Source organism: Pristiophorus japonicus, chromosome 22 (assembly GCF_044704955.1).
Source record: "Pristiophorus japonicus isolate sPriJap1 chromosome 22, sPriJap1.hap1, whole genome shotgun sequence".
In the NCBI taxonomy this organism is placed as follows: Eukaryota; Metazoa; Chordata; class Chondrichthyes; family Pristiophoridae; genus Pristiophorus; species Pristiophorus japonicus.
Window position 1 is genome coordinate 18482453 of NC_091998.1, and position 27773 is coordinate 18510225.

Here is a 27773-nt window from a genome sequence, read left to right on the forward strand (position 1 = left end):
GGAATTACAAAAAGGGATTGTGTGGGGAATTAGTTGTCAGAACAGCTAACCTCAATCATGGCTTCAACATTATACCCAATTGAGTCTTTGTGTAAACATTGACATATGCTAACCTGGTCAAGCTTATATACCAGTCAGCGTGGCCTGAGGGAACTGTGCTTTTTTGGAGAGAAAAAATCATATTCTGTTTTCATAATGTAATCCAGTATTTTATTACTTTTTAATCAATTTTGTGAAGAAATTGAATATTTAAAGCAAGAGAAACAAACCTTTACTGTATCTGTGCAGTGGAGCACTTGTTAAATTAATTGGCTTCAGTAAACAGTGCCTCAGTATTATACCTAGATTGTAGTGTTATTTTCACCAGTCTCGACAGCACTTTATAATTAACTGCTCATTTCTTTTGCAGGAGGCTGCCACTTTCGCTAGAGAGCAAGGCTTTGAGGTGAGTTGACCCTCAATTGCACACTAAACAGATCCTAAAGGATTTTGCTGATAATGAAGTTCTTTGGACAGTGATTGATGTGCTATTATACTCTCCAGTCCTTGCAGTTGTTTCTATGGTTACCTGGCAGTCATCCTGGTTTCTTTGTTCTGCCAGCATGATGTATGACGCACTGTGCTGGGCCTGCACCCAACATCTCTTACAGATGTTATTCATTGAATTTTGAAAAGGCTCTTGGGAAGTTAAGAGGTTGGGCACTGGTTAAGGCTTCCTTTGCAGATAAGGTGCTGTCATTTCAACTATTAAATAGCAACATCTTCCACTTAATTTTATTGTGTGAAGGTTCTTTTGCAGGCAGAGCAATTTGCAGACTACAGCGGAAGAAATTTAATACTAATGACTCACTTGCGACTTGATAGAAGGCTGAAAGGCTTCTGAGTGGTTCTCTAAGAATACACAAAAGAATTTTCAAGGCATAATGTTGTAAAGTGAGACAGATGCCTTTTTGATGGTTATTTCGGATGAAATCATTCAGTAGTGTGAATTATGGGTGATGCTTATTTTGAGCATTAGTCTGCATAATGTCCTGATCATTGGTACATTCAACCACAGGTAACAAAACAAATGCAGCAATGAATTTGATTAGCTTGGGGCTGAATGTAAGATGAGCAATAAAATTATTAGTGGCCCTGTAATAGATTGCTCTTTCTCATGATTGAGAAAAGGACTGGAAATAATTTAACAGTATAACATAACTGCAGAAATATCCCATTAACAGAACTAGATCACAGACGGGCACTGATTTTAGGTTTGTAATATGAAAGTACTGTTCTAAAAATATCCCTTCTGAAGTGTATTCAACTATCATATTTTTATCTTTTTAAAAACTTGACTTCACACTGTTTATTCACTCGGTCTCATTTTAAATAAAATGCTACTTAGTCACCTTCCTGATGTATGTTACCCTAATTATGAACATGTGTGCCTGGGAATTTTTTTGTAACTATTGTACAATGGTCCCCCTCTGCAAGGCTGCCTTTGGGAATCATACGTAAAGAAAAGCGCGTTTATGTGGTTTCCCTTTCCAATGTGTGTTGCGTTACTGAATGTTATAGTGAAGGAGTAGTGTGTTTTGCAAATTTTTATGATTGCCATATGTACAGGGATGGAAACATTTGGGGTTATGCCTGAGAACATGAGACTTAAACTGTCAACTCTTTCTTGCTCCCTGATGTGTATTATTGAAATCCGTAGGCTTGCAACTAAATATAATTCATGCAAAAGTACAAGTTTTGCTGTTAATGTAGTGTCAAAAACCAATTGTCTGGAATGATTAACTTCAGGAGGAAATAGACCAGAGGACACTTGTCTTATAATGTCAGATAACAATGATGCTTGTCTGCTGCAAATTAGCTCATAAAATTATATATAAGCACATAACTCAAATTCAAGGTCACAGTAAAAGAAATTATGACTGAAATTGTTTGGTAGTATTGGTAATTCATGCTTCAGATTTGTTACTTGCACAGTTTTTTGCACTCCTACTCAAAACAGCAAGGACAATAGAATAAATTATTATACTGGTATGCAGATATTTTAAGAGGTTGCATTCCTCAATGGAAAATCTTTACAACTTCAGTTTCGGCCATTTCAACAAACATAAATATTTAAAATTCTGCCAGTGTATCAATTTAATGGTGGTGGACCATTAAACAACGAATGGGAGGAGGTGGCTCCATGAATATCCCCATCCTCAATAATGGCGGAGCCCAGCACGTGAGTGCAAAAGAAAAGGCTGAAGCGTTTGCAACCATCTTCAGCCAGAAGTGCCGAGTGGCTGATCCATATCCGCCTCCTCCTAAGGTTCTCGCCATCACAGTAGCTAGTCTTCAGCCAATTCGATTCACTCCACGTGATCGTAAGAAAAGGCTGAGCACACTGGATACAGCAAAGGCTATGGACCCCGACAACATCCCGGCTGTTGTGCTGAAGACTTGTGCTCCAAAACTAGCCGCGCCTCCAGCCAAGCTGTTCCAGTGCAGCTACAACACAGGCATCTATCCAGCAATGTGGAAAACTGCCCAGGTGTGTCCTATCCACAAAAAGCAGGACAAATCCAATCCGACCAATTACCGCCCCATCAGTCCATCTCAATCATCAGCAAAGTGACGGAAAGTGTCGTCAGCAGTGCTATCAAATGGCACTTACTCACGAATAACTGATGCCCGGTTTAGGTTCCGCCAGAACCACTCGCCTCCAGATCTCATTTCAGCCTTGCTCCAAACATGACAGAAAGGCTGAATTCCAGAGGTGAGGTGAGAGTGACTGCCCTTGACATCAAGGCATCAAGACCGTGTGGCACCAAGAAGCACGAGTAAAACTGAAGTCAATGGAAATCGGGGAAAACTCTCCACTGGCTGGAGTATACGTAGCACAAAAAAAGATGGTTGCGGTAGTTGGAGGTCAATGATCACAACCCAGGACATCACTGCAGGAGTTCCTCAGGGCAGTGTCCTAGGCCTAACCATCAATGACCTTCCCTCCATCATAAGGTCAGAAGTGGGGATGTTCAGTGCCATTTGCAACTCCTCAGATATTGGAGCAGTCCATGCCCGCAATACACAAGACCTGGACGGCATTCGGCCTTTGGCTGATAAGTGGCAAGTAACATTCGAACCACTCAAGCGTCAGGCAATGACGATCTCCAACAAGCAAGAGTCTAACCACCGCCCCTTGATATTCAACGGTATTACCATCGACGAATCCTCCGCCATCAACATCTTGGTCACCATTGACCAGAAACTTAACTGGACCAGCCACAAAAATTCTGTGGCAACAAGAGCAGGTCAGAGGCTGGCTATTCTGTGGCGATTGTCTCACCTCCTCACTCCCCAAAGCCGCTCCATCATCTACAAGGCACAAGTCAGGAGCGTGATAGAATACTCTCCACTTTCTTGGATGAGTGCAGCTCCAACAACACTCAAGAAGCTCGACACCATCCAGGACAAAGCAGCCCGCTTGATTGGCACCCCATCCACCACCTTCAACATTCACTCCCTCCACCACCGGCGTACCGTGGCTGCAGTGTGTACCATCTACAAGATGCACTGCAGCAACTCACCAAGGCTTCTTCGGCAGCACCTCCCAAACTCGCCACCTCTACCACCTAGAAGGACATGGGCAGCAGGCGCATGGGAACACCACCACCTCCACGTTCCCCTCTAAGTCACACACCATCCTGGGTCAAAATCTTGGAATTCCCTCCGAACATCACTGTGGGAGTACCTTCATCACAAGGACTGCAGCGGTTCAAGAAGGCGGCTCACCACTTTCTTGAGGGCAATTAGGGATGGGCAATAAATGCTGGCCTTGCCAGCGACATCCACGTCCCAGGAACGAATAAATAAAAAAAATAATAATTGGGGCCCAAGTTTGAATTTTCCCCCAGTTATTATTTGAATTTGGCATCCAAATTGAGGTGACTTTGGAATGAGAGTACTTCCTTCTGGTAGGAGAAAAGAAACATCTGTGAATGGTCCTGCCCTAAAAAAGCATGTCTCCTGTATTTTTTTGGATACACACTGGTATGGACTGTGGCCAAGAAGATATTGGTGGTTTCGGGCCAGTGGTTCTCATTTTAGACAGTATCTTCTGCAGGTGGAAGAGATGGGCAGAGAAATATTTTAAATATATATCAAATGATCCATGGTAGATGGATAATTGGGAAACCTATCATTTTACAAATTGCTCTGACATCTTGGTGATAAAATAGTATTACTAAATTCTCCAAGCAAAAAAAATGCTACTAGTGAAATGTTGGCTATTAATTCATGTAATATTGAATTGGATGTAAACAGTGTGCACTCTGAGTCTATTAAAGAGTTACCACATTAATGTATACCATCTGTAAAACCCATAGTGGCAGTATTTATATAACCATTATAATATACAATGACTGAATTAAGTTCCTAAATTAGTCCATAAAATGATTAAATGACCCTGTTTGCTTTGCTGCCAACAGACAGAAGATATTAAAGAAATTGCCAAGAAAGCACAGGGTTTGCCGAAAGTGAATGAAAAGCGACAGCGTATTATAGTCTTCACACAAGGCAAAGATGACAGCATTGTGGCCACAGGTAAGCTTGATGGTGGTGACTGATACTTCCTTCATCTACTTTCATTCGTTGTTCCGGAGCAAGAAGTTACATCTTTAGGTTAACCTTCTGTTACAGGAATACTAAATGTGAAGTGGAGAGAAGCAAGAATGTGCCAGTGTCAAACATGAAGTAAAAAAAACAGAAATGATTAATGTTTAAAGAATTGTAGTGCCTCAGGAAAAGCTTTGTTTTTGAATAGAAATGGAACTGTATTGCTTCAATTTTTTTTAATTCACAACAGCAAAATGGATGTCAATAATAAAATGGAATTAGAGATTTTCTTTTCCCAAAGGCACCTTTCTAATACCGCATGATCCTTCATTTTGTCTGTAATTCATACGTGCATAGGGGTGCAATCATTCTCTTGGCTCGAAGTGTCATGTTAAGTCATTTAATAATGATTAAGGACATAAAAATGCTTGGCCCATAGGGCAAATCTCAAAAGAGATGCCAATTTATTAGTTATTTTTTTTACATTTTAGTTCAGACTTCCTTGCCTGCTGGCATTAAACCATTTAATGAACACAAGAAGAAGAGAGTTGTCTTTAATTTAGCATCCAATGACACCACAGAACCACACAGGGCATAACTAACACACTTATTAAACCACTAATTAGGCTCATTGTGCTCTGAACCTCAGTGTGGATGGCTAATAAATGATCACTGGTAAAGTTGCAGGATTTTTACAGCCATGAGTATGAAGCTGTAGACCTCTATTTGTTGTGCGGCTTAACAACCCCAAGCTATTAAACCTCAACAATGTGGTAGTGGTGCCTTTTTGCTGAAGTGCATCAACATAATTTTGAAATGGTTGTGTGATATGTTAAGGTAATAAAGATTCATCCAAACAGACACACGTGTTGGATATTTTCCAGCAGATAAAACAATTTTGTTGGTCTACTTGATAGCCACTGAATATACGTATAATTATTTTTTCTCTTTCTACATTGAAATAGGTTGCCTGATTAACTACATTTTGTATTATTAACTTCAACAATACTTCATAGTCATAAAATATATTCAACTATCAATATTTTTCACTGCGATGACTTCAAGGTAAAAATACTGTCCCTGAGCCATATAAACCAGCATAGTCCAGCTTTGATCGCAGGCTGTGTTGAATGAACTATTACATAGAATATACAGCACAGGCCATTCAGTCCAACCAGTCCATGTCGGCTTTTATGCTCCTCGAGAGCTTCCTCCAATCCTTCCTCATCTAACACTGTCAACATAACCCTGTATTTCCTTCTCTCTCATATGCTTATTTAGCCCCCCTTAAATGCATCTATACTAGTTGCCTCAACCACTCCCCGTGGTAGCTATTTCTACATTCTCACCACTCTCCGTGTAAAGAAGTTTCTCTGAATTCCCGATTTGACTTCTTGGTGACTATCTTATATTGTTGGCCTCTAGTTTTGCTCTTCGCCACAAGTAGAAACACTCCGTCTGTTCTATTCTGTGCTCGAGAAATAGTGAGAACACTAAAATTCACACAGCACCCATGGAGTAAGAAACAGAAGCTTGTCTATTATTCCTGCTCCTAATCACCATCCAGTGGTACTTGAAAGGCATCTGTTTGGACTTTGGGAGAGCACATAGCGGGTACAGTGTTCTGTCTTTCTTCCACTGTCAAAATAGCTTGACAGCACTACCTCTCAGGGCTCACATACAAATAGTGGGTACTTGAGCAAACCTTGAAGGTTCACCACACTAATTCCTGGGATGGCAGGACTGACATATGAAGAAAGACTGGATCGACTAGGCTTATACTCACTGAAATTTAAAAGAATGAGAGGGTATCTCATAGAAACATATAAAATTATGAGGGGACTGGACAGGTTAGATGCAGGAAGAATGTTCCCGATGTTGGGGAAGTCCAGAACCAATGGTCACAGTTTAAGGATAAGGGGTAAGCCATATAGGACCGAGTTGAGGAGAAACTTTTTCACCCAGAGAATTGTGAACCTGTGGAATTCTCTACCACAGAAAGTTGTTGAGGCCAGTTCGTTGGATATATTCAAGAGGGAGTTAGATGTGGCCCTTACGGCTAAAGGGATCAAGGGATATGGAGAGAAGGCGGGAGTGGGGTACTGAAGTTGCATGATCATATTGAATGGCGGTGCAGGCTTGAAGGGCCGAATGGCCTGCTCCTGCACCTATTTTCTATGTTACCCATACACCTGTAATGGGAGTCTGTATTTTCAGGTTGGGAAGAGTGAAATTGCAGGGAAAAAAATGTACAAGAGTTCAGAAAACAATCAAATTATTGTTTTCTGTGTTATTTTAATAAAACCAACTGTGCTTAGAGGATTGACTTCCGCCTTCCCTTCAAATGAATACACAAAATGCATGATAATGATGTAGAAATATGGACATTTTGGGGCCCAAGTTTCCACACGATAAAAAAACGGACGCCCCTCCGAGCTGGGCGCCCGTTTTTCGCGCCTAAAACGGCGCCTAAAAAAAAAAAATCGCGATTCTGGAGCGTTCTGCCAGGGGGGCGGAGCCTACACTTGCGCCGATTTTGTAAGTGGGAGGGAGCGGGTACCATTTAAATTAGTTTTTTTCCTGCCGGCAATGCTGCGCGTGCGCGTTGGAGCGTTCGCGCATGCTCAGTGTGAAAAAAACATTGGCACTCGGCCATTTTTGTAGTTCTTTGTAGCTGTTTAATTTTTGAAAATTTTTTTAATAAAAGCACATTGCCATCAGCACTTGCAGCCTTCTCACTGTCTCCCGTCTTCTCCCCTCCCCCCCCCCCCCCCCCCCCCCCCCCCCCCGCGGGAAGAATGGGCGCCTCCTACCCACCCCCCCCCTGCGGGAAGAATGGGCGCCTCAGGCTGAAGATGGTTTATTTAATCTTTTCTTTGCTTATAAATGTTTATTCAGGTTGGATTTATTTGTAGAAGTATAAATAAGGATTTATTGTAGAATTTAATGAGTTCCCTTCCCCTCCCCCCCCCACCTCGTTCTGGACGCCTAATTTGTAACCTGCGCCTGATTTTTTAATGTGTAGAACAGGTTTTTTCAGTTCTACAAAAATCTGTTCCAAAGTAGAACTGTTCCACCTGACGAGAACTGCAGAAAAAAAAATGTGGAGAATTGCGATTTCTAAGATAGTCCGTTCTCCACCAGTTGCTCCTAAAAATCAGACGCAAATCATGTGGAAACTTGGGCCCTTAGAGAGAGTGTACAGGATTGTAATATTTTAATGTTAAAATTTAAAATGAAGTGTAGGTGACAAATAGTTACTGTATTAAATGTCAGTGGATCAAAGTCGTCATTTGCCAGATATTACAATAATTCTCCTGAAGGCACTCACCTCTTGTTTAGGATATAGTTTCACAGGTATCATTTGTCATTTGGTATCTTGCCTAAGTGTTGATTATTCATGCATGAGCCTTAACAGTGAGCGCTGACAGGCTATTCAACTGCACAGGAATCAGAGCAAAGCCAAATCACTTCCTCACCTCAGATGTGCACTTCTAGCAGGGATTGTTGGATCAAAAGTGGGAACGCTGGCTAGTTTTCCCCTCACAAACCTTGAGGTCATATTGGAATAGGATGTTTGAGAAGGAAGTTACGATGTAGGAATCACAGAAGCATAGCTTGCCCAAGAAGAAGGGAATTAACTTGATATGCAAAGGATATGATATTTCAGATGATAGAAAAAATTCAAAAGAAGATGGGCAGCTTCATACATTCAGGAGAATTTGGAAATTAAAGAAGACAAGTTGATATTCCTGAGGAAAACACAAAATTAAATGGTTTGGATTTGAGTTAACAAGCAATGGACGACAGGATTAGCAATGGAAAACTGCCACAGTCCCCCTGAGCGAGATGAGGATGATAACCTCGATGATGAGGATATGCAGAAACAATAATGTTGTCATAATTGACTTCAAATCAGCAAAATATAAACTGAGAATTCCTTGAAGAAAGCGAGGCTTCAGAATCAGAGCTACTGAATGTGCTGCAAGATTGCATTTTCAGCCAATACAATTAAAATAGTGCTATGTGATTCTAGTAACGAATGCGGTAATACATTCTGCTATCTTCAATGTTTATTTTAACCAATTTCGTTAAAATAACACAGAAATTTATCAAGTGTTGATGGGTTTTAATGAAGGTTGCACTATATGATTTTGATCCCGATAGCTGAAGGATGCTGGGAAGTGGGGGAATCAAAGCAGAAAATGCTGGAAATACTCAGCAGGTCAGACAGCATCTGTGGAGAGAAACAAGGTTAATGTCGATGACCTTTCATCAGAACTGAAAAAAGTTAAAGATGTAACCGGTTTTAAGCAAGGCAGTGAAAGGAGGATGGAGAGGAAAGAACAAAAGGGGAGGTCTGTGATAGGTTGGAAGGGGAGCTAAAGAAATTGAGATGAATATTGCTTAAAGATTTGGTTCAGGAAAAATTACAATGTTGAATATGCAAGGAAAATGAATCCCCAAGTGTAAGCTAAACAAGCAGTCCCAGATGGATTATTCGGTCAAATTAAAAGATAGCACAATCTACACATCAGCACAGACAAAAACAAGGGTGAGAACGGATCACCGAGAACGTTAATGCTCACCCTATCCACTAGATGGTGCAATCTCATCCACCACTCTCCCCAGCCGCTAGTGATGTCATTTCAGAGAAACTAATCTTTGGCCACTTTCAGGGAAGATCTGGGAAATTCCTCCCGAATTCAGCAAGACAATTGAGCAGGAGATATTGGTCGCCAAGACACATCACTAGCTGAATGTAACTCACCCACACACAGTACCTCCCAATATCACCCTTCCTCAGGAACTTGTCACGTTCTTTCCTGAAGGACTTTCATTAAAATTATTCATTTTGAACATCTTATCCCAATCTACATGCAATTCTTGTCATAATTTTTAAAATATCGCTCAAATCCCCTTGAACCTACATTTCTTCAGAATGAAAAGTCACAATACTCGAACCCAACCTCAGTTTAAGTATCATCCTAGTTGGCTCTTTTCACCCCCGCTTAGCCAACACCAGATCTAGGGACCAAAATTGGACACAATACTGCAACTGCAGATGAACCAGCCTTATAAAGTGGATAAAGAGGAACCAGTAGATATCATGTATTTGGATTTCCAGAAGGCATTTGATAAGGTGCCACATAAAAGGTTACTGTACAAAATGAGAGCTCACGGGGTTGAGGATAATGTATAGATAATATAATATTCATTGGAGTTTAGAAGACTGAGAGGCGATCTTATTGAAATGTATAAGATTCTGAGGAGGTTTGACAGGGTAAATGCAGAGAGGATGTTTCCTCTCATGGAGGTGTCGAAGAACGAGGAGGCAGAATAAGGGGTCTCAGAATAAGGGGTTGCCCATTTAAAACGGAAATGAGGAGGAATTTCTTCTCTCAGGGTTGTGAATCTTTGGAAGTCTCTACGGCAGAGAGCAATGGAGGCTGGGTCATTGATTGTATTTAAATTGGAGATAGACAGATTTTTGAAAGTTAAGGAAGTCAAGGGTTGTGGGGAGAGGGCAGGGAAGTGGAGTTGAGGCCAGGATCAGATCAGCCATAAATGGCGGAGCAGGCTCGAGGGGCCAGATGGCCAACTCCTGCTATTTCTTATGTTCTTAGGAAACTCAAGTATACTGCTTTTAATTTTGTACTTCTTCAGTCAAACTATACTTCCAGGAACCCTATTTGAAATGGGAATCCATCCATGGATATTCCTTCAGCTGCATAATGCACCATTTCTGCACGTTCAAACACACCTGCCATTCTGAGCCTGTTCACAACTTATCAAAATCATCTTCATTCAGACTTTTTTTATATCATTTGTAAAATTAATAATAGTGCAATTGATGCTCAGCAAGGGACGAAGTTGGAAGAATTTTTTTAAAGAGGTTAATTAGAACTTGGGATGCTTTATCTGTAGCATTGTTTTAAAGGGTTGTGGGTAAATATAGGTTGAACCTTTCTTATCCGGTACCCTCGGGACCTGGCCTGTGCCAGTTAAGAGGATTTGCCGGACAACAGGAGGTCAGTATTTCGGGCCCAGCTTTGACGGCTGGTCCCAGGACACACGGCCGGCCCCATATAATGTTCTTGCAGTGTGCCAGCTGACCATACCGGGTACTGCTGACAACATTGCTGTCAACGACCCGGCCACATTCTGTGCATGGGGCTCCCCCCCTCCCCGGGGCCGGTAATCATGCCGGACAAGGCAGGTTGCTGGATAAAAGAGTACCGGATAAGAGGTTCAACCTGTATTTGAAAATGAAGATACAAAGAAATAGGATTCTAGTAGACAACTCTCGTTGGAGACAGAGCATTGACACAGTTACAATAGGCCAGGCATAAGTTCTGATGCCTCAAGATCAAGTTGACTAAAACCATGTAAACAAAGAGTGCTTATTAACAGGAACAGTTCTTATTGAAGTCTTGATGTGCATTTTCCCAGAGTCCTGTTCTCAGTGGTTATCATGCACCAATAGAAATGGGAATCTTCAGTCCCATTTTCTCCAGGACCAACTGCCGTGCTCAAAATAAGGAGCAGTGATTGCTCCATAAACTCTCACCACCAGGGCCTAATTAGCAGTAATTACCACAGACCAATGTCAGCAGAGATATTTTTGGGCATGTTGTTCCTGTGGATCAATCATAGCACTCGAAAATTGGAAATCACCTGATTGCTCAAAAGACAGACTTTTTTCACTATCGTTATCAGAATTAGTCTTTACAGGAATTTTTAAGTTTTGCAATTATTTGTTTGAAATGTTACAAGATTTAAGCATATTTCTGAATCCCAGCTGCCCATATTTATCTGATGAGGAAGTTGTTTTGTACACTTACTGGCAGTAATTGCTTTTGATATTTTTGTGTGATGATTTTTGTCTGGTATTCTGTTTGAAGTGTATTGAGGAGATATTCCTCGAGATTGCATATGGTTAAATCGACCTGAAGACAAATTTAAAAAATATATAATTACATTGCTTTTAATACTATCTTTAGCGATTAATATTAACAGTTGAGATTTTTTCCTATAATTTTTTTTTTTAAATCCATTATGCATTCTGCTGCATTCTAATATTTCTCCAACTGACTGAAAGGTAGTTTACATAAGAGAGAAGTTAATTTTCCTTAACTTCTGTTTCTATGTCGTAGTTTTGTCTTGAAGTGGAAAGGTAGCCTTCCAATGGTTGGGTACACACTGTGAAAATATTGGAATTGTTTAAATATTTCAAGTTTTTCCTAATTGTAATGCTGGTCTTGGCTTCAGAGCGCGCTGTGTGCTTGTATAAAAAAAATACTAGTGTGGTTTAGCTTGGAATCCTTAGCGACAGTCAAAAACCAACCTGATCATAATACAGCTTTTAATTGTGAGGAAACTGTGAGCTAAAAGCTTTTTCTGATTTTGTATATTAAAGGTTTGTAATTTCTAGCAGATATTTTATTTCAGTCTATTTTGTAAGTGAAAAAAAATCCTTATTTAACTGGCTAATGGGAATGGATTGGCCAGTTGTGGCTTCATTTATAGAGCAAGAGATGATTACCAAATATGTTATCACTGTAATGCATTTAAAATTTCTATTTTGAGGGCCAAAATCCACCAAAATACATAATATATTAATTTGATGATGTGCGGCTAAATGAGGAAATAGACTTGATATGCAGCAGATGAAGAAATAAACACAAATGATTTGGGTCGCTCTGTTTTCAAGTGAATCATTGAAATATTTGACATATTGTATTCAGTGTATCTTGACTTCCCAGGATATATACATTCTGTATTGCGCATAATGAACTAAGCCTTCACTCAGACCAGCCTGTATAATTTTGCAATGCATTCTCATGTCCAGTTGCCACTACTTCACCCTCACCATCACTATTCCTCAGGTACACTCTTCTACAAATCACAAACTCTTCCTCTGAATTAATTGATTTTTTGAGTCATTTGACCACCACAACAATTATGGTGGTTTATGGTTCGTGTTCTTCACAAAAACATTTTGAAACCGATAAATGAATTGTGTAAATTAATTCCCTCATTTAAACTCTAAATTTCCTAATTTTCATATGCACTAAAAACCATGGACTGGAAATTCATCAGCTTTCCGCCTATTTACCACCGTTTTTCGGCGGATAAAATAATTTACTGCCGTTTTTCGGCGGATATAATAATTTACCACTGGCGGAAAATTCGTCGGCGGTAAAATATACTACCCGCCCAGTTTTTTTCACCATTTTATGACGTCAATTGGCATTCAATGCCAAAAATTACCGCTGGTGATAATTTCGGCGATACAGCCGTCCAAAAAAAGCGCCGGGAAAACTGAAGTCTTACCTGCTCTGACCCAGCGGTAATGACGCCATTTTGAAAAACTGAGCAGAAGTGCAGTGCATTAAAGGATTTTGAAAGAAGGCTGCGTTTTACACAATGAGCTTTATGTCTTCACGAAGGAAGACATGTCTTCACAAATAATCTTCCGGAAATACTAGGGGACCGAGGGTCTAACGAGGAGGAGGAACTGAAGGAAATCCTTATTAGTCAGGAAATTATGTTAGGGAAATTGATGGGATTGAAGGCCGATAAATCCTTAGAGTACTTAAGGAAGTGGCCCTAGAAATAGTGGACGCATTGGTGGTCATTTTCCAACATTCTATAGACTCTGGATCAGTTCGTATGGATTGGAGGGTAGCTAATGTAACCCCACTTTTTAAAAAAGGAGGGAGAGAGAAAACAGTGAATTATAGACCGGTTCGCCTGACATCGGTAGTGGGGAAAATGTTGGAATCAACTATTTGGAAAGCAGTGACAGGATCGATCCAAGTCAGCATGGATTTATAAAAGGGAAATCATGCTTGACAAATCTTCTAGAATTTTTTGAGGATGTAATTAATAGACTGGACAAGGGTATTTGAACTTTCAAAAGGCTTTTGACAAGGTCCCACATAAGAGATTAGTGTGCAAAATTAAAGCACATGGTATTGGGGGTAATGTATTGACGTGGATAGAGAACTGGTTGGCAGACAGGAAGCAGAGAGTCGGGATAAACGGGTCCTTTTCAGAATGGCAGGCAGTGACTAGTGGGGTACCGCAAGGTTCAGTGCTGGGACCCCAGCTATTTACAATATACATTAATGATTTGGACGAAGGAATTGAATGTAATATCTCCAAGTTTGCAAATGACACTTAGCAGGGTGGCAGTGTGAGCTGTGAGGAGGATGCGAAGAGGCTCCAGGGTGACTTGGACAGGTTCGGTGAGTGGGCAAATGCAGTATAATGTAGATAAATGTGAGGTTATCCACTTTGGTGGCAAAAGCAGGGAGGCAGAATATTATCTGAATGGTGACAGATTAGGAAAAGGAGGTGTAACAAGACCTGGGTGTCATGGTCCATCAGTCATTGAAAGTTGGCATGTAGGTACAGCAGGTGGTGAAGAAGGCAAATGGCATGTTGGCCTTCATAGCGAGAGGATTTGCGTACAGGAGCAGGGAGGTCTTGCTGCAGTTGTACAGGACCTTGGTGAGGCCACACCTTGAATATTGTGTACAGTTTTGGTCTCCTAATCTGAGGAAGGCCATTCTTGCTATTGAGGGAGTGCAGCGAAGGTTCACCAGACTGATTCCCGGGATGGCAGGACTGACATATGAAGAAAGACTGGATCGACTAGGCTGGAATTTAGAAGAATGAGAGGGAATCTCATAGAAACATATAAAATTCTGACGGGATTGGACAGGTTGGATGCAAGAAGAATGTTCCCGATGTTGGGGAGGTTCAGAACTTGAGGTCACAGTCTAAGGATAAGGGGTAAGCCATTTAGGACCGAGATGAGGAGAAACTTCTTCACTCAGAGAGTGGTGAACCTGTGGAATTCTCTACCACAGAAAGGTGTTGAGGCCAGTTCGTTGGATATATTCAAAAGGGAGTTAGATGTGGCCCTTACGGCTAAAGGGATATGGAGGGAAAGCAGGAAAGGGGTACCAAAGTTGCCTGATCAGCCACGATCATATTGAATGGCCCTGCACCTATTTTCTATGTTTCTATGTGAGTTCATAGTTCGTTTTAAAGGTGAGTTGAGCACATTTGAGGACATTTAAAAGAATGGGGCCGATAGATTGTCTCCCAGATTGTGCGGCGATGTTGCCGGAAATGCCACCCAGGGCCTGGAGGAGCTCTCGACCCAGTTCGACACTCTCCCTTGACAGTCCCACCGTGTCCAGGTTTGCGTCTGCCTGTCTTTCAGCAGACCGGCTTTACCGACTCAACCTCTGTAGAGATGGCATACGGGATTCTATCCTGGGGGTGCATTGCTGCACACCACCTGGACCCGCTGCCTCGGAGGCGGTGCAGCGCAGAAATGTGGCTTCCTCTGACGGGCTGAGGTGGAGGCTTGAATGCGATGAGGCGTATGCGACTCCTCATCTACAAAATATAAAACAACAGATAAGTGATTAGCAGCAGGGGAGAGGGCAGGGTAACATGAGTACGGTCACATAACGCAGGCTTATTTGAAGGACCACCACACTATGCACGACATTACCCGAACCCGAGTCCGTAGACACTACATGACATGACCCCCAACCCAGCCCGAGGATTTTGCAGGACTAACCCTCAATTCCAACCGTGGGATCAGCACCCGCACGGGTAGTTGATCTTCCATGGGCACCAATCAGGGCTGCCACGAGTTCCTCCAGGTCAGTCAGTGGTAACGTGTTGAGTGGACCACCACCTGTCCAATTATGAGCCATCTTTTTTCTACAAAAATGACAATAGCAATGGTTAACAGAATTGCACATCTGATCTTGTGGGAAACACAGACAGCCATCAAAGCACTCCTACCATACAGTCTTCTGTTTAGCTGCACATGGTTCATGAGGAAGACATGGAAGTGCAGAAATATCTTTTAAGATCTCAGAAAGCCATCTTAATAATGTGTAAAGATCATTCATGGCAAATAAGATGCAACACTAAATGCCTACCTACAGCAATATATGTCAGATTTACAATGTAAGTATTCAAGGAGTGCATGAATAAAAATAATACTCTTGCGGCCCCGCAAAGGTCATTCCACCTCTTCGTGCATTGCTCAAAGACCCTGGGTATATCATCTGCTGAGGGCACCTCCTCAGCAACAGCAGTCCATAACCCCCTTGCAATGGCTAGGGAAGGGTGGTGTTTAGCTTGACCCCTCCTACTAAACTCCCCTCATCTTCTTTCTATGGCAGTCACAAGTGCCTCTTGGGCATCCAGATTTAACTCACTGGCCCTCTGCCTGCTAAGAATGATGTGTTGCATCTTCTACTTTATTTCAAAAATGGATGACTGAGAGCTGGTGTACTGTACATAAGCGGGGACACCCTGACACCTGACCAGAATCGTGGGAAGAAATAAAATCAGGGAAAAAATTGCGCATGTGTAGAAGGTCCGTTTTTTTCGGTGCCAAAAAGCAATCGTGCAAGGCTGAAAAAACCGCTCCCACTACCGCCGGTCACCGTTTGATTAAACTAATGGCCTTGCGTTATAGCGATATTTCGGCGGTAAAAAAAACTCGATCTTCAAATACCGCCGAAAAACCGGTGGGAGCGGTTTTTCAAGAATTTCCAGCCACGTGTATAGTTTAAGCATTAATCCAAGTATTTTGGAAACTTCCAAATGTCATGGGGAATTAAATTGCTTTATCCTTACATTAGCAGTAAATGTACTACCTCTCACCATGCAGACCAGGAAAATCCTAGGTTCGATATCTGATCTCTGCAGAGTTAGCTGATCTCAGCTGAGGCAAAGGACACCACAGAAGGGAAAATAGCCAGGGTTTCCACATCACTTATGAATAATGGCTACTTGAACAAGGCACTGTAGGGATCTGTAGAGCCAAACTGACAGTCAGGAAGTCATACCTTCAGTAAAGGAGAGGAAAGATCCGAGGAAAATAAAAATATATATATATATGCGAGCAGAAGGAAACATTTGTAGCATTAAAATGTGATGTTTCATTATCCCCCAATATTTCATGGGGATTATCACATGAAAATTGCAGGTAAGTTTCACCTTCAGTGCTTGTGTGGTGAACTAGGAGAATGGATCATCCAATTTCATTTCAATGATGATGAGGGTGAAAATTGCCCCCCCAACCCTAAACTCCCTTCCCGTCTGTTGTAAAAATATGGTAGGAACAATTTCCTGTGCTGGCGAATTAGATTGTCCAGCAAAAGATTTTCAGTTAATAGGAATTGTTGGCATCTGGATTTCAATAGTTGCTGGTGATTATTAAACTTTGTAAAAACTGTATCATCTGTTTAAAATTTTGAGAAAAAGGTCAGCTGCAAAGACATACTTGGAATACAGAACAAAAGAGCACAAGATTTTTTTTTTATGCCAGTGGAATACTGATACTGGAAATTTAGCAGCATAGAAATTAATGAGGGGAAATTATTGCATTGATCAAAATGCTTGCAAAGTCGTGTGATCTTCTGTTTTCTGGATCTGAACAGGCATCTGCAAAATAAAGAGGAGGAATTGAGAACTGATATTGGACTTGGACTGATTGCATACTCCATATTAAATACTAATGTATTTGTCCTTAACAGATACTGATCTTGAACTGGTCAAATGGTGAAATGTTAACAGTCCATAATATTATAATTGTTCTTTCAGTCTAAAAATGTCTCCACAGCATAGCATATAGATTCTGTTGCTGTGTTCATATTGAGACTCAGTACATAGATTCTGTAAAAGTGGCAGTGGAACTCCCCTGGTTATTGAATATATGTTTTAAGTGAGGAAGCTCTCAAGCAAAAGCATGTATATATATATTTTTGCATAAATGTACATTTTATATACCTATGTGTGCCAACAATTCTGAACCCAATCGCTCGCAGTCGGAGAGATGAGTTAGCTGCAGGACAGGATATGGTGAAGAAAGTGTTGAGTTGGCCATTGTTGTAGACAGCAAAGGGAGGAGGTTTAGTCTCATTTGGTTCTACAGAACGCCAAATTGGTGCGAGTATGACATTGCCCATATCTAGTTTATTTTGACATTGCTTTTGAATGCATAAATTGGCATGTATTTTGAAGATTGGTTTTCTCAAATGTTATTTTGAGCTCCAAAATACACTGACTATGGCATAAAATTCCACTGAAACCATTTAATAAAAAATCTGCTGTTCCACAGAGCCACATTGCACCTGTGTTCAACTTCTTTTGGCATGTGAGAGAGACTGGTAGTGGGAGAATAAGCACACATGTCTGTATGCTACTGCTAAATGATATTTTACCTATTAAACATCTCATTATGTTAGTGTCTTGGGGAGCACATTGTTTTGCCAGCTGGCATGTAATTTCTGGTTTTGCTTTTTACTGCGAACACACGTGTTTATGAAAAATGTTTAGTCATAAAATGTTTTTTTGGCTTGGATATCAGACTATGGCAACTGCTTGTGTTTTTTTAACTGAATATTTGTCATAATTTATCGAATATTTGAAGCTGGGGCTTGTTCATTGTAATGTCAGCACGTAATTGCTGGACACAGTGGGGTCAAGTTTCGGCCTGAGCTGCTGCTCTTTTTTTGGAGCAACTGGTTTAGAATGGAGTATCTTAGAAATTGCAATTCTCGACATTTAGTTTGCTCCAGTTCTAGTCAGTTAGAACAGTTTCATTTTAGAACAGATTTTTTTTTTCCAAAAGGGGGCGTGTCCGGCCACTTACGCCTGTTTTGAAAGTTTAGGCAGCGAAAACTTACTCCAAACTAACTTAGAATGGAGTACGTGTAGATTTTTGTACGCTCAGAAAAACCTTGCCTACACTTAGAAATCAGTAAGGAAGAGAGATGGGGCGGGGGGGTGCGGGCGGGAGGGGAGGGAAGTTTACAAACATGAAACACAACACTTTTACAAATAAAGAGCCATCAATAATAAATGATAAATAAATCAATAAATCAACCAATAAATCAATCCAAAAAAATTAACAAATAAAATTTTTTTTTAAATCAATAAATAAAAAATTAAGTTTCTACTCACCAACTGTAGCACCGGGAGCCCTCCAACAGTGTGCTGGGATGCGGCCCCCTAGTGTGTCTCTCTCTGTCTCTGTGTCTCTCTCTCTCTGCCTCTGTGTGTTCTCTCTGTCTGTCAGTGTCGATGTGTTTCTGACAGCGAGGGGGGGGGGGGGGCGGGGAGAGGAGAGAGAGGGAGGGCGATGAGGATGGGGGGAGGGGAGAGGAGCGGGGGGGAGGGGAGAGGAGCGAGGGAGAGGGGGTAGGGGAGAGGAACGAGGGAGATGAGAGGAGGAGAGGGGGAGGAGGAGAAGAGAAGGGGTGGGGCGAGGAGAAGGGGGAGGGGATGGTGGGTGGGGAGAGGGGGGGAGGGGTGGGGCGAGGAGGGGAGTGGATGGTGAGGGGGGAGGGGTGGGGAGGGGAGGGGATGGTGAGGGGGGAGGGGTGGGGCGAGGAGGGGAGAGGAGAGAGGGGGAGAGGAGAGGTGGGGAGGAGAGGAGGAGGGGGGGTGGGGAGAGGAGAAGGGAGGGAGGGGAGAGGAGAGGGGGATGTGGGGAAGAGAGGGGGGATGTGGGGAGAGGAGAGGGGGGAGGCTGAATGGGCCCGGCCAACAAGAAGAAGTCGGGCCGAAGATTTCGGACGGGCGGGCGAGCCCCGCCAAAGACGTGAAGAGGGAGCGGACCGGAGCTGGGGTGGGGGGTGAGAGCGGGAGCTGGGGTGGGGGGTTGGAGGTGGCAGGCAGCGGAGCGTGAGCTGGGGGGGGGCGGCGGGTGGGCGAGAGCCAGAGGGAGCGTGAGCTGAACGGGGAGGAGCCGAAACCGCAGCCAGAGCAGGAGCTGGAGGAGTGAGGTGCAGTCCGATCTTCGCCGCCCCAGTGAGCCCATTCGGCCAGGGCTAGGGGCGGCGTGTTTCGGACCCCTCCCACACAGCTTCGGGCACCTGGAGCTACTGCACATGCGCGCACATGTGCAGAGGTTCCGGCACTGTTTTCAGCGCAGGGATCTGGCTCCGCCCTGCACAGCTTGTGCTGCGCTTCGCCGAGGGCCTGGATCGACCTGAGGGAGTGGAGAATACCGAAAAGTTTTCGGTGCGGAAATCAGGCGTGGCTCGCGCGGCCCGAAACTTGACCCCAGTATTACTGCCTGAAGTGTTAGTAGTGAACTCCAGCTCAGCTGGATTACATACATCACCCAATGCATAAGTCTATTCCAGCGTGAAGTATTGAAAATACATTTTAGTGTTTGCTTTGATATTATAGTTAAGACACTGGTGTTGTGGAATAGGATTGAATGCTCCATGAAATGAATTTTTCTCAAAGTATCTTGTCTGTGTCATCAGGTTACAACTAGAATATTTTTAAAGCCAGTCCGAACAATTACTTGATTACTATACAAATGAACTCCTGTATTAGCAGAAACCTTCTTGAATGCAAAATGGTGTAGCACTATTTTAGAAACAGTTAGAGAATCTGTTGCAGTATTATGAAAAAATGTGGCATTTATAATAGCTTCACTGTCACAGCTAATCAGCCATGAATATATACGGTTTAACTATACTGGACGTTCTTTCTAGTAGTGTATAGCGACAGAATGGCATTGGCAGCGGCTTGGAAGGAGATCGCATACTATAGGGAATTGTATGTTTCTGAGATAAAAATAGAGAAAACTAAATTCTATGCGAGCTGTATTTTTAAGTGAAGATTGCATTATTAAATACAGGTAGCGTTTGAGAGGAGAGACGATGTTTCAGTATTAATCATAGGAAGCATCAAAGATTAAGAAATGGGTTCCTTTTTGCTGTGTATGTCGATTTTGTTTTAATGGAATCAATAATTGAGTGGAAAAGATGCACAGTAACCATAAACGGGAATGGACCAAACTCAAAGTTTACATTATGGTATTGGATTTTAACCAGTTTGCCTATGAATGGGAAAGATAAAGAGTATATTTTTGTAGTTCCAAAAAAGCATGCTTTGTTTCCAGTAGTTGGTATATATGGAAGCAGTTCCCACCATTTGGCACAGCTGTTTCCATATTTTTATAGTTAATCATGTCACTGGAAGCAGCCTGCAGAACACCATGCAAAGTTGTGAGAACCATCCACGGCATTATGCACCATTAAACATCAGAGTCGTGCACTGCAAGTCCATTTGTATTTACAGTAAAAAAAAAAAATTCTTGATTGGGGCAAGTTACTTTTCTTTGTGCTATTCCCTGAAGGGCAAGGTGGGCACACAATTTCTCCTCGGGTATGTGCCTGTCCTGTGCTTCGACTGGTTATTAAATGCGTGAGAGTGGCACAGTTCGACTCGCCCTCTACTGAATAACCTCCCCAGATGACTAGCAGTGATGAGGAAGTTGTCCAGTGGAAAATCCTGTATGGTCCAACCCGATAGAATTATACAGCCACAGATGGCACTACACATATACCTTTCCTACAAAAGTTTTGAGATCTGTGGCCAGTTTGGGAGTTTGTTCAGGTTCCCTGCTCATGTGAATATTTTCACGCACATTTCATATTTTGAAGTAATAAGGAGAACTGCACAAAACATTTTTTGTGTTGCTGGGCAGAATCCGAATTGTTGCTTTCAGTCAGTACTGCCGGGATACTCATGCAGCCTGAGTGCCAGCTGTGGCCCTTGTGCGCCTCTGCTGTCATACTTGGAAAATGTGAAACCAGTCCTCCTAATGACCTATTTCTGTTCCTGTTGCCAGTTACAACTTGCTCTTGCCAAGATTTGCAACTTAAGGCATTGTTTGTTGAAGTTAAAATTAAATGTGAGTCTTTTGAGAAAAACACAATGTACTTGTACACAAAGAGAAACAGCCAGGTGTGTGTTCCAATGCAGTTGGTTTGACTGTTGTTAAATCGGAATCTAGCCAAATTGTCCTCTTGTATCATTGGTTCCTTTTGTGCTGTTGCAGCCAGGTATGAAATCCCCTGCATGCCTGTGCCCCAGGTGTGAAAACTCATGCATGCCTCCATAATGAGGGAAATTCCTATCCTGGTCACCTGAAACAATGTTTAAGTATTCCTTTGTTACACTGCTGCTCACCAAAATCATTGATAATTAAAAAAATTAACTGTTTGCATCCAAGTAACTACAACATACTCAATGAAAGTGAAAGTCAAGTTGAGATCTGAAGCTGAAATGGCACAGATTGGATCAATTATAAGGCATCTTCTAAAGAGAAGAGGAAGCATTCAATCACTGCTTAATCTTTAAGCCCTACTATCAGCACTGGCACTATAGCCCTTCCAAGACCATTATATCTTCTCTGAGCACACTCCAAGGCCGAACTCCAAGCCATTGTCAACACCTTCACCGAAGCATACGAAAGCATGGGCCTTACGCGAAACATTCGTAAGACAAAGGTCCTCCACCTGACCCCGCCACACAGCACTGCCCTGTGGTCATCAAAATCTACGGCGCGGCCTTGGACAGCATGAACCATTTTCCATACCTCAGCTGTCTACTATCAGCAAGGGCAGACATCGATGACGAGGTCCAACACCACCTCTAGTGTGCCAGCGCAGCCTTCGGTTGTCTGAGATAGAGTGTTTGAAGACCAGGACCTCAAATCTGGCACCAAGCTTATAGTCTACAGGGCAGTAGTGATACCCGCCCTCCTTTCTGGCTCAGAGACATGGACTATATACAGCAGACACCTCAAAGTGCTGGAGAAGCTTCACCAGCGCTGCCTCTGCAAGATCCTGCAAATCCACTGGGAGGACAGGCGCACCAACATCAGTTTTCTCACTCAGGCCAACACCCCCAGTATCGAAGCACTGACCACACTCGACCAGCTCCATTGGGCGGGCCACATCGTCTGCATGCCCGACACGAGACTCCCTAAGCAAGTTCTCCTACACGGCAAGCGAGCCCCAGGTGGGCAGAGGAAACGCTTCAAGGACACCCTCAAAGTCTCCTTGATAAAGTGTAACATCCCCACCGGCACCTGGGAATCCCTGGCCCAAGACCGCCTAAAGTGCAGTAAGAGCATCCGGGAGGGCGCTGAGCACCTCGAGTCTAGTCGCCGAGGGAATGCAGAAACCAAGCGCAGACAGCGGAAGGAGCTTGCGGCAAACCAGACTCCCCACCCACCCTTTCCTTCAACCACTGTCTGTCCCATCTGTGACAGAGACTGTAATTCCCGCATTGCACTGTATAGCCAGCTGAGAACTCACTTTTAGAGTGGAAGCAAGTCTTCCTCAAATTCAAGGGACTTCCTATGATGATGATAGAATTAGAGCAAGCCTTACTCTTGTACTCCAACACACTTGCAATAAAGGCTAACATACCATTTGCCTTCCTAATTGCTGGCTGTACCTGCATGATAATTTTCTGTGATTCGTGTACAAGAACACCCAAATCCCTTCACATGCCAACATTTAGCAGTCTTTCAACTGAAAAAAAAATATTCTGCTTTTCTATTCTTCCTACCAAAGTGGATAATTTCATATTTCCCCACATTACACTACTTCTCGGCCACTTACTTAACCTGTTTTTCTTCCTTTGCAACCTCTTGTGGCGTCCTCACATCTTACTTTCCCACCAACTTTGTAACATCATAGCAACAGGAGTAGGCCATTGATCCCCTCGAGCCTTTTCCGCCATTCACTGAGACCATGGCTGATCTGCGACCAAACTCCATATACTCGCCTTTGGCCCATATCCCTTAACACCTTTAGTTATCAGAAAGCTATCAATCTCCGATTTAAAATTAATAATTGATCAAGCATCAATTGCCATTTGTGGAAGAGAGTTCCAAACTTCTACCACCCTTTGTAGAAGTGTTTCCTAATTTCACTCCTGAAAGGTCTGGCTCTAATTTATAGACTTTGCCCCTTAGTCCTAGAATCCCCAACCAGCAGAAATAGTTTATCTCTATCTACCCTATCTGTTCCCCTTAATATCTTGAAAATTTCAATCAGATCACCTCCTAACCTTCTAAATTCTAGGGAATACAACCCTAATTTGTGTAATCTCTCTTTGTAATTTAACCCTTGAAGTTTGGGTCGAGTTATGATAATCCTACGCTGCACTCCCTCCTCGGCCAATATATCCTTTCTGTGGTGTGGTGCCCAGAACTGCTCATAGTTCTCCAGGTGTGGTCTATCCAGGTTTTTGTATAGCTGCAGCATAACTTCTACACTCTTGTATTCTAGTCCTCTAGATATAAAAGCCAGCATTCCATGAGCCTTTTTGTACCTGTCAAGTGTGTTAAAAAGACAAGCCTGAAGGCTCTGTGCCTTAATGCGAGGAGTATTCGTAATAAGGTGGATGAATTAACTGCGCAGGCAGCAATTAACGAATATGATATAATTGGCATCACAGAGACATAGCTCCAGGGTGACCAAGGCTGGGAACTCAACATCCAGGGATAGACAGAAAGGAAAAGGAGGTGGGGTAGCGTTGCTGGTTAAAGAGGAAATTAACACAATAGTCAGGAAAGACATCAGTTTGTTTGATGTGGAATCTATATGGGTAGAGCTGCGGAATTCTACAAGGGCAGAAAACACGAGTGGGAGTTGTGTACAGGTACAGACCACCAAACAGTAGTAGTGAGGTTGGGGACAGCATCAAACAAGAAATTAGGGATGCGTGTAATAAAGGTACAGCAGTTATCATGGGTGACTTTATTCTACATATAGATTGGGCTAACCAAACTGGTAGTAATACGGTGGAGGAGGATTTCCTGGAGTGTATTAGGGATGGTTTTCAAAACCAATATGTCGAGGAACCAACTAGAGGGCGGGCCATCCTAGACTGGGTGATGTGTAATGAAAAAGGACTAATTAGCAATCTTGTTGTGCGAGGCCCCTTGGGAAAGAGTGACCATAATATGGTAGAATTCTTTATTAAGATGGAGAGTGACACAATTAATTCAGAGACTAGGGTCCTGAACTTAAGGAAAGGTAACTTCGATGGTATGAGACGTGAATTGGTCGAAAAGACTGGCAAATGATACTTAAAGAGTTGACGGTGGATAAGCAATGGCAAACATTTAAAGATCACATGGATGAACTTCAACAATTGTACATCCCTGTCTGGAGTAAAAATAAAATAGCTCAACTGTGGCTAACAAGGGAAATTAAGGATAGTGTTAAATCCAAGGAAGAGGCATATAAATTGGCCAGAAAAAGCAGCAAACTTGAGGACTGGGAGAAATTTAGAATTCAGCAGAGGACAAAAGGGTTTAATTAGGAGGGGGAAAATAGAGTATGAGAGGAAGCTTGTTGGCAACATAAAAACTGACTGCAAAAGCGTCGATATAGATATGTGAAGAGAAAAAGATTAGTGAAGACAAACTTTGGTCCCTTACAGTCAGAATGAGGTGAATTTATAATGGGGAACAAAGAAATGGCAGTCCAGTTGAACAAATACTTTGGTTCTGTCTTCACGAAGGAAGACACAAATAATCTTCCGAAGGTCGAGTAAGAAGGAGGAACTGAAGGAAATCTTTATTAGTTGGGAAATTGTGTTCGGGAAATTGATGGGATTGAAGGCCGATAAATCCCCAGGGACTGATAGTCTGCATCACAGAGTACTTAAGGAAGTAGCCCTAGAAATAATGGATGCATTGGTGGTCATTTTCCAACAGTCTTATCGACTCTGGATCAGTTCCTATGGACTGGAGGGTAACTAATGTAACACCACTTTTTAAAAAAGGAGGGAGAGAGAAAACGGGGAATTATAGACCGGTTATCCTGACATCATTAGTGGGGTAAATCAATTATTAAAGATGAAATAGCAGCGCATTTGGAAAGCAGTGACATGATCGGTCCAAGTCAGCATGGATTTATGAAAGGGAAATCATGCTTGACAAATCTTCTAGAATTTTTTGAGGATTTAACTAGTAGAGTAGACAAGGGAGAACCAGTGGATGTGGTGTATTTGGACTTTCAAAGGGCTTTTGACAAGGTCCCACACAAGAGATTGGTGTGGAAAATTAAAGCACATGGTATTGGGGGTAATGTATTGACATGGATAGAGAACTCATTGGCAGACAGGAAGCAGAGAGTAGGAATAAACGGGTCCTTTTCAGAATGGCAGGCAGTGACTAGTGGGATGCCGCAGGGCTCAGTGCTGGGACCGCAGCTATTTACAATATACATCAATGATTTTGATGAAGGAATTGAGTGTAATATCTCCAAGTTTGCAGATGACACTAAGCTGGGTGGCGGTGTGAGCTGTGAGGAGGATGCTAAGAGGCTGCAGGGTGACTTGAACAGGTTTGGTAAGTGGGCAAACGCATGGCAGATGCAGTATAATGTGGATAAATGTGAGGTTATCCACTTTGGTGGCAAAAACACAAAGGAAGAATATTATCTCATGGCGGCAGATTAGGAAAGGGGGAGGTGCAACAAGACCTGGGTGTCATGGTACATCAGTCATTGAAAGTTGGCATGCAGGTACAGCAGGCGCTGAAGAAGACAAATGTTGGCCATCATAGCTAGGGGATTTGAGTATAGGAGCAGGTAGGTCTTACTGCAGTTGTACAGGGCCTTGGTGAGACCTCACCTGAAATATTGTGTTCAGTTTTGGTCTCCTATTCTGAGGAAGGACGTTCTTGCTATTGAGGGAGTGCAGTGAAGGTTCACCAGACTGATTCCCGGGATGATAGGACTGACATATGAGGAGAGACTGGATCGACTGATCCTGTATTCACTGGAGTTTAGAAGGATGAGAGGGGATCTCATAGAAACATAAAATTCTGACGGGACTGGCAGGTTAGGTGCAGGAAGAATGTTCCCGATGTTGGGGAGGTTCAGAACCAGGGGATACAGTCTAAGGATAAAGGGTAAGCCAATTAGGATTGAGATGAGGAGAAACTTCTTCACCCAGAGAATGGTGAACCTCTGGAATTCTCTACCACAGAAAGTTGTTGAGGCCAATTCACTAAATATATTCAAAAGGGAGTTAGATGAAGTCCTTACTACAAGGGGGATCAAGGGGTATGGCGAGAAAGCAGGAAGGGGGTACTGAAGTTGCATGTTCAGCCATGAACTCATTGAATGGTGGTGCAGGCTAGAAGGGCCGAATGGCCTACTCCTGCACCTATTTTCTATGTTTCTATGTTGATGGCTAAAGGGATCAAGGGATATGGAGAGAAAGCAGGAAAGGGGTACTGAGGTGAATGATCAGCCATGATCTTATTGAATGGTGGTGCATGCTCAAAGGGCCGAATGGCCTACTCCTGCATCTGTTTTCTATGTTTCTATGACATTTTAATGATCTATATACCTGCACCCCCACCTGTTCTATCCTTTTTAGGTCAGCAACCTCGGTCCCCTCGTATAGGTCATTGACCTAGATTGTAAATAGGTGAGGTATAAGCATTCAACCTTGCATAACACAACTAGTTACAGCCTGCCAACTCGAAAATGACCCATTGATTTCTATTCTTTGTTTTCTGTCTGTTAACAAATCCTCAATCCAAAATTAATATATTACCCCCAATCCCATGAGCCCTAATCTTGTGCAACAACCTCTTGTGTGGCACTTTATCGAATGCCTTTTGAAAACCCAAATATACTACATCCACTGGTTGCCCCTTAACTACGCTGCAAGTTACACCCTCAAAAAAACTCTTATTTGTCAAACACGATTTCCCTTTCATAAAACCGTGTTGACTCTGCCTACTCATATTATGATTTTCTAAGTGCCCTATTACCACATCCCTAATAATAGATTTTGCATTTTCCCTATTACTGATGTCAGGCTATAATTGTAACTGGCCTATAATTGTGTGTTTTCTCTCTCTCTTCATTCTTGAATAATTACACGAACTGTATTTGTGGAATTAATCATACAAATTAGATATAAATGAGATGAGGGACAGCAATATCCTTCAAGTCTATGGTCACAGGCTTTTAAAAAATCTATAGTATGTTACAATAGATATATTGATGCTCCATTGATATTGTGGATGAAAAATGCTAAGAGTGCACTGTTCCGAATTCATTGTTTCATATTGTAGGGCACATTCAGACTAATGAGGAATTGCTCTGTATGGACAGTTGCTGAAAAGACAGAGTTATGACTTTATATTTCTGGCAGCACATCCCGTTGGGGAAATCTCCATAAAGGCTATGGATGCAAAAACTATGCTGCTGGTCTGTAAGGACTCGCATGCAGCTCGGGGGAAAAAATGAGCTGTTTACATTTGTATGAGATGATGGCAAGAA

General features: G+C 42.4%; 2 protein-coding genes across 8 annotated transcripts in view; one reads left to right on the plus strand and one right to left on the minus strand.

Moving 5' to 3' along the window:
- Positions 1–27773, minus strand: part of LOC139234881 (erlin-1-like) — an 843171-nt gene that overhangs the window by 629857 nt on the left and 185541 nt on the right. The gene's annotated exons all lie outside the window — the stretch shown is intronic.
- The window catches only part of LOC139234878 (adenosine kinase-like), a 274129-nt gene that overhangs the window by 224220 nt on the left and 22136 nt on the right, over positions 1–27773 (plus strand). For all 7 annotated transcript variants that reach the window (XM_070865697.1, XM_070865696.1, XM_070865692.1 and 4 more), the window contains 2 exons: positions 410–445; positions 4467–4581. In XM_070865697.1, coding sequence (XP_070721798.1) covers positions 410–445; positions 4467–4581 — 151 coding nt within the window. The remainder of the gene's footprint in view (positions 1–409; positions 446–4466; positions 4582–27773) is intronic.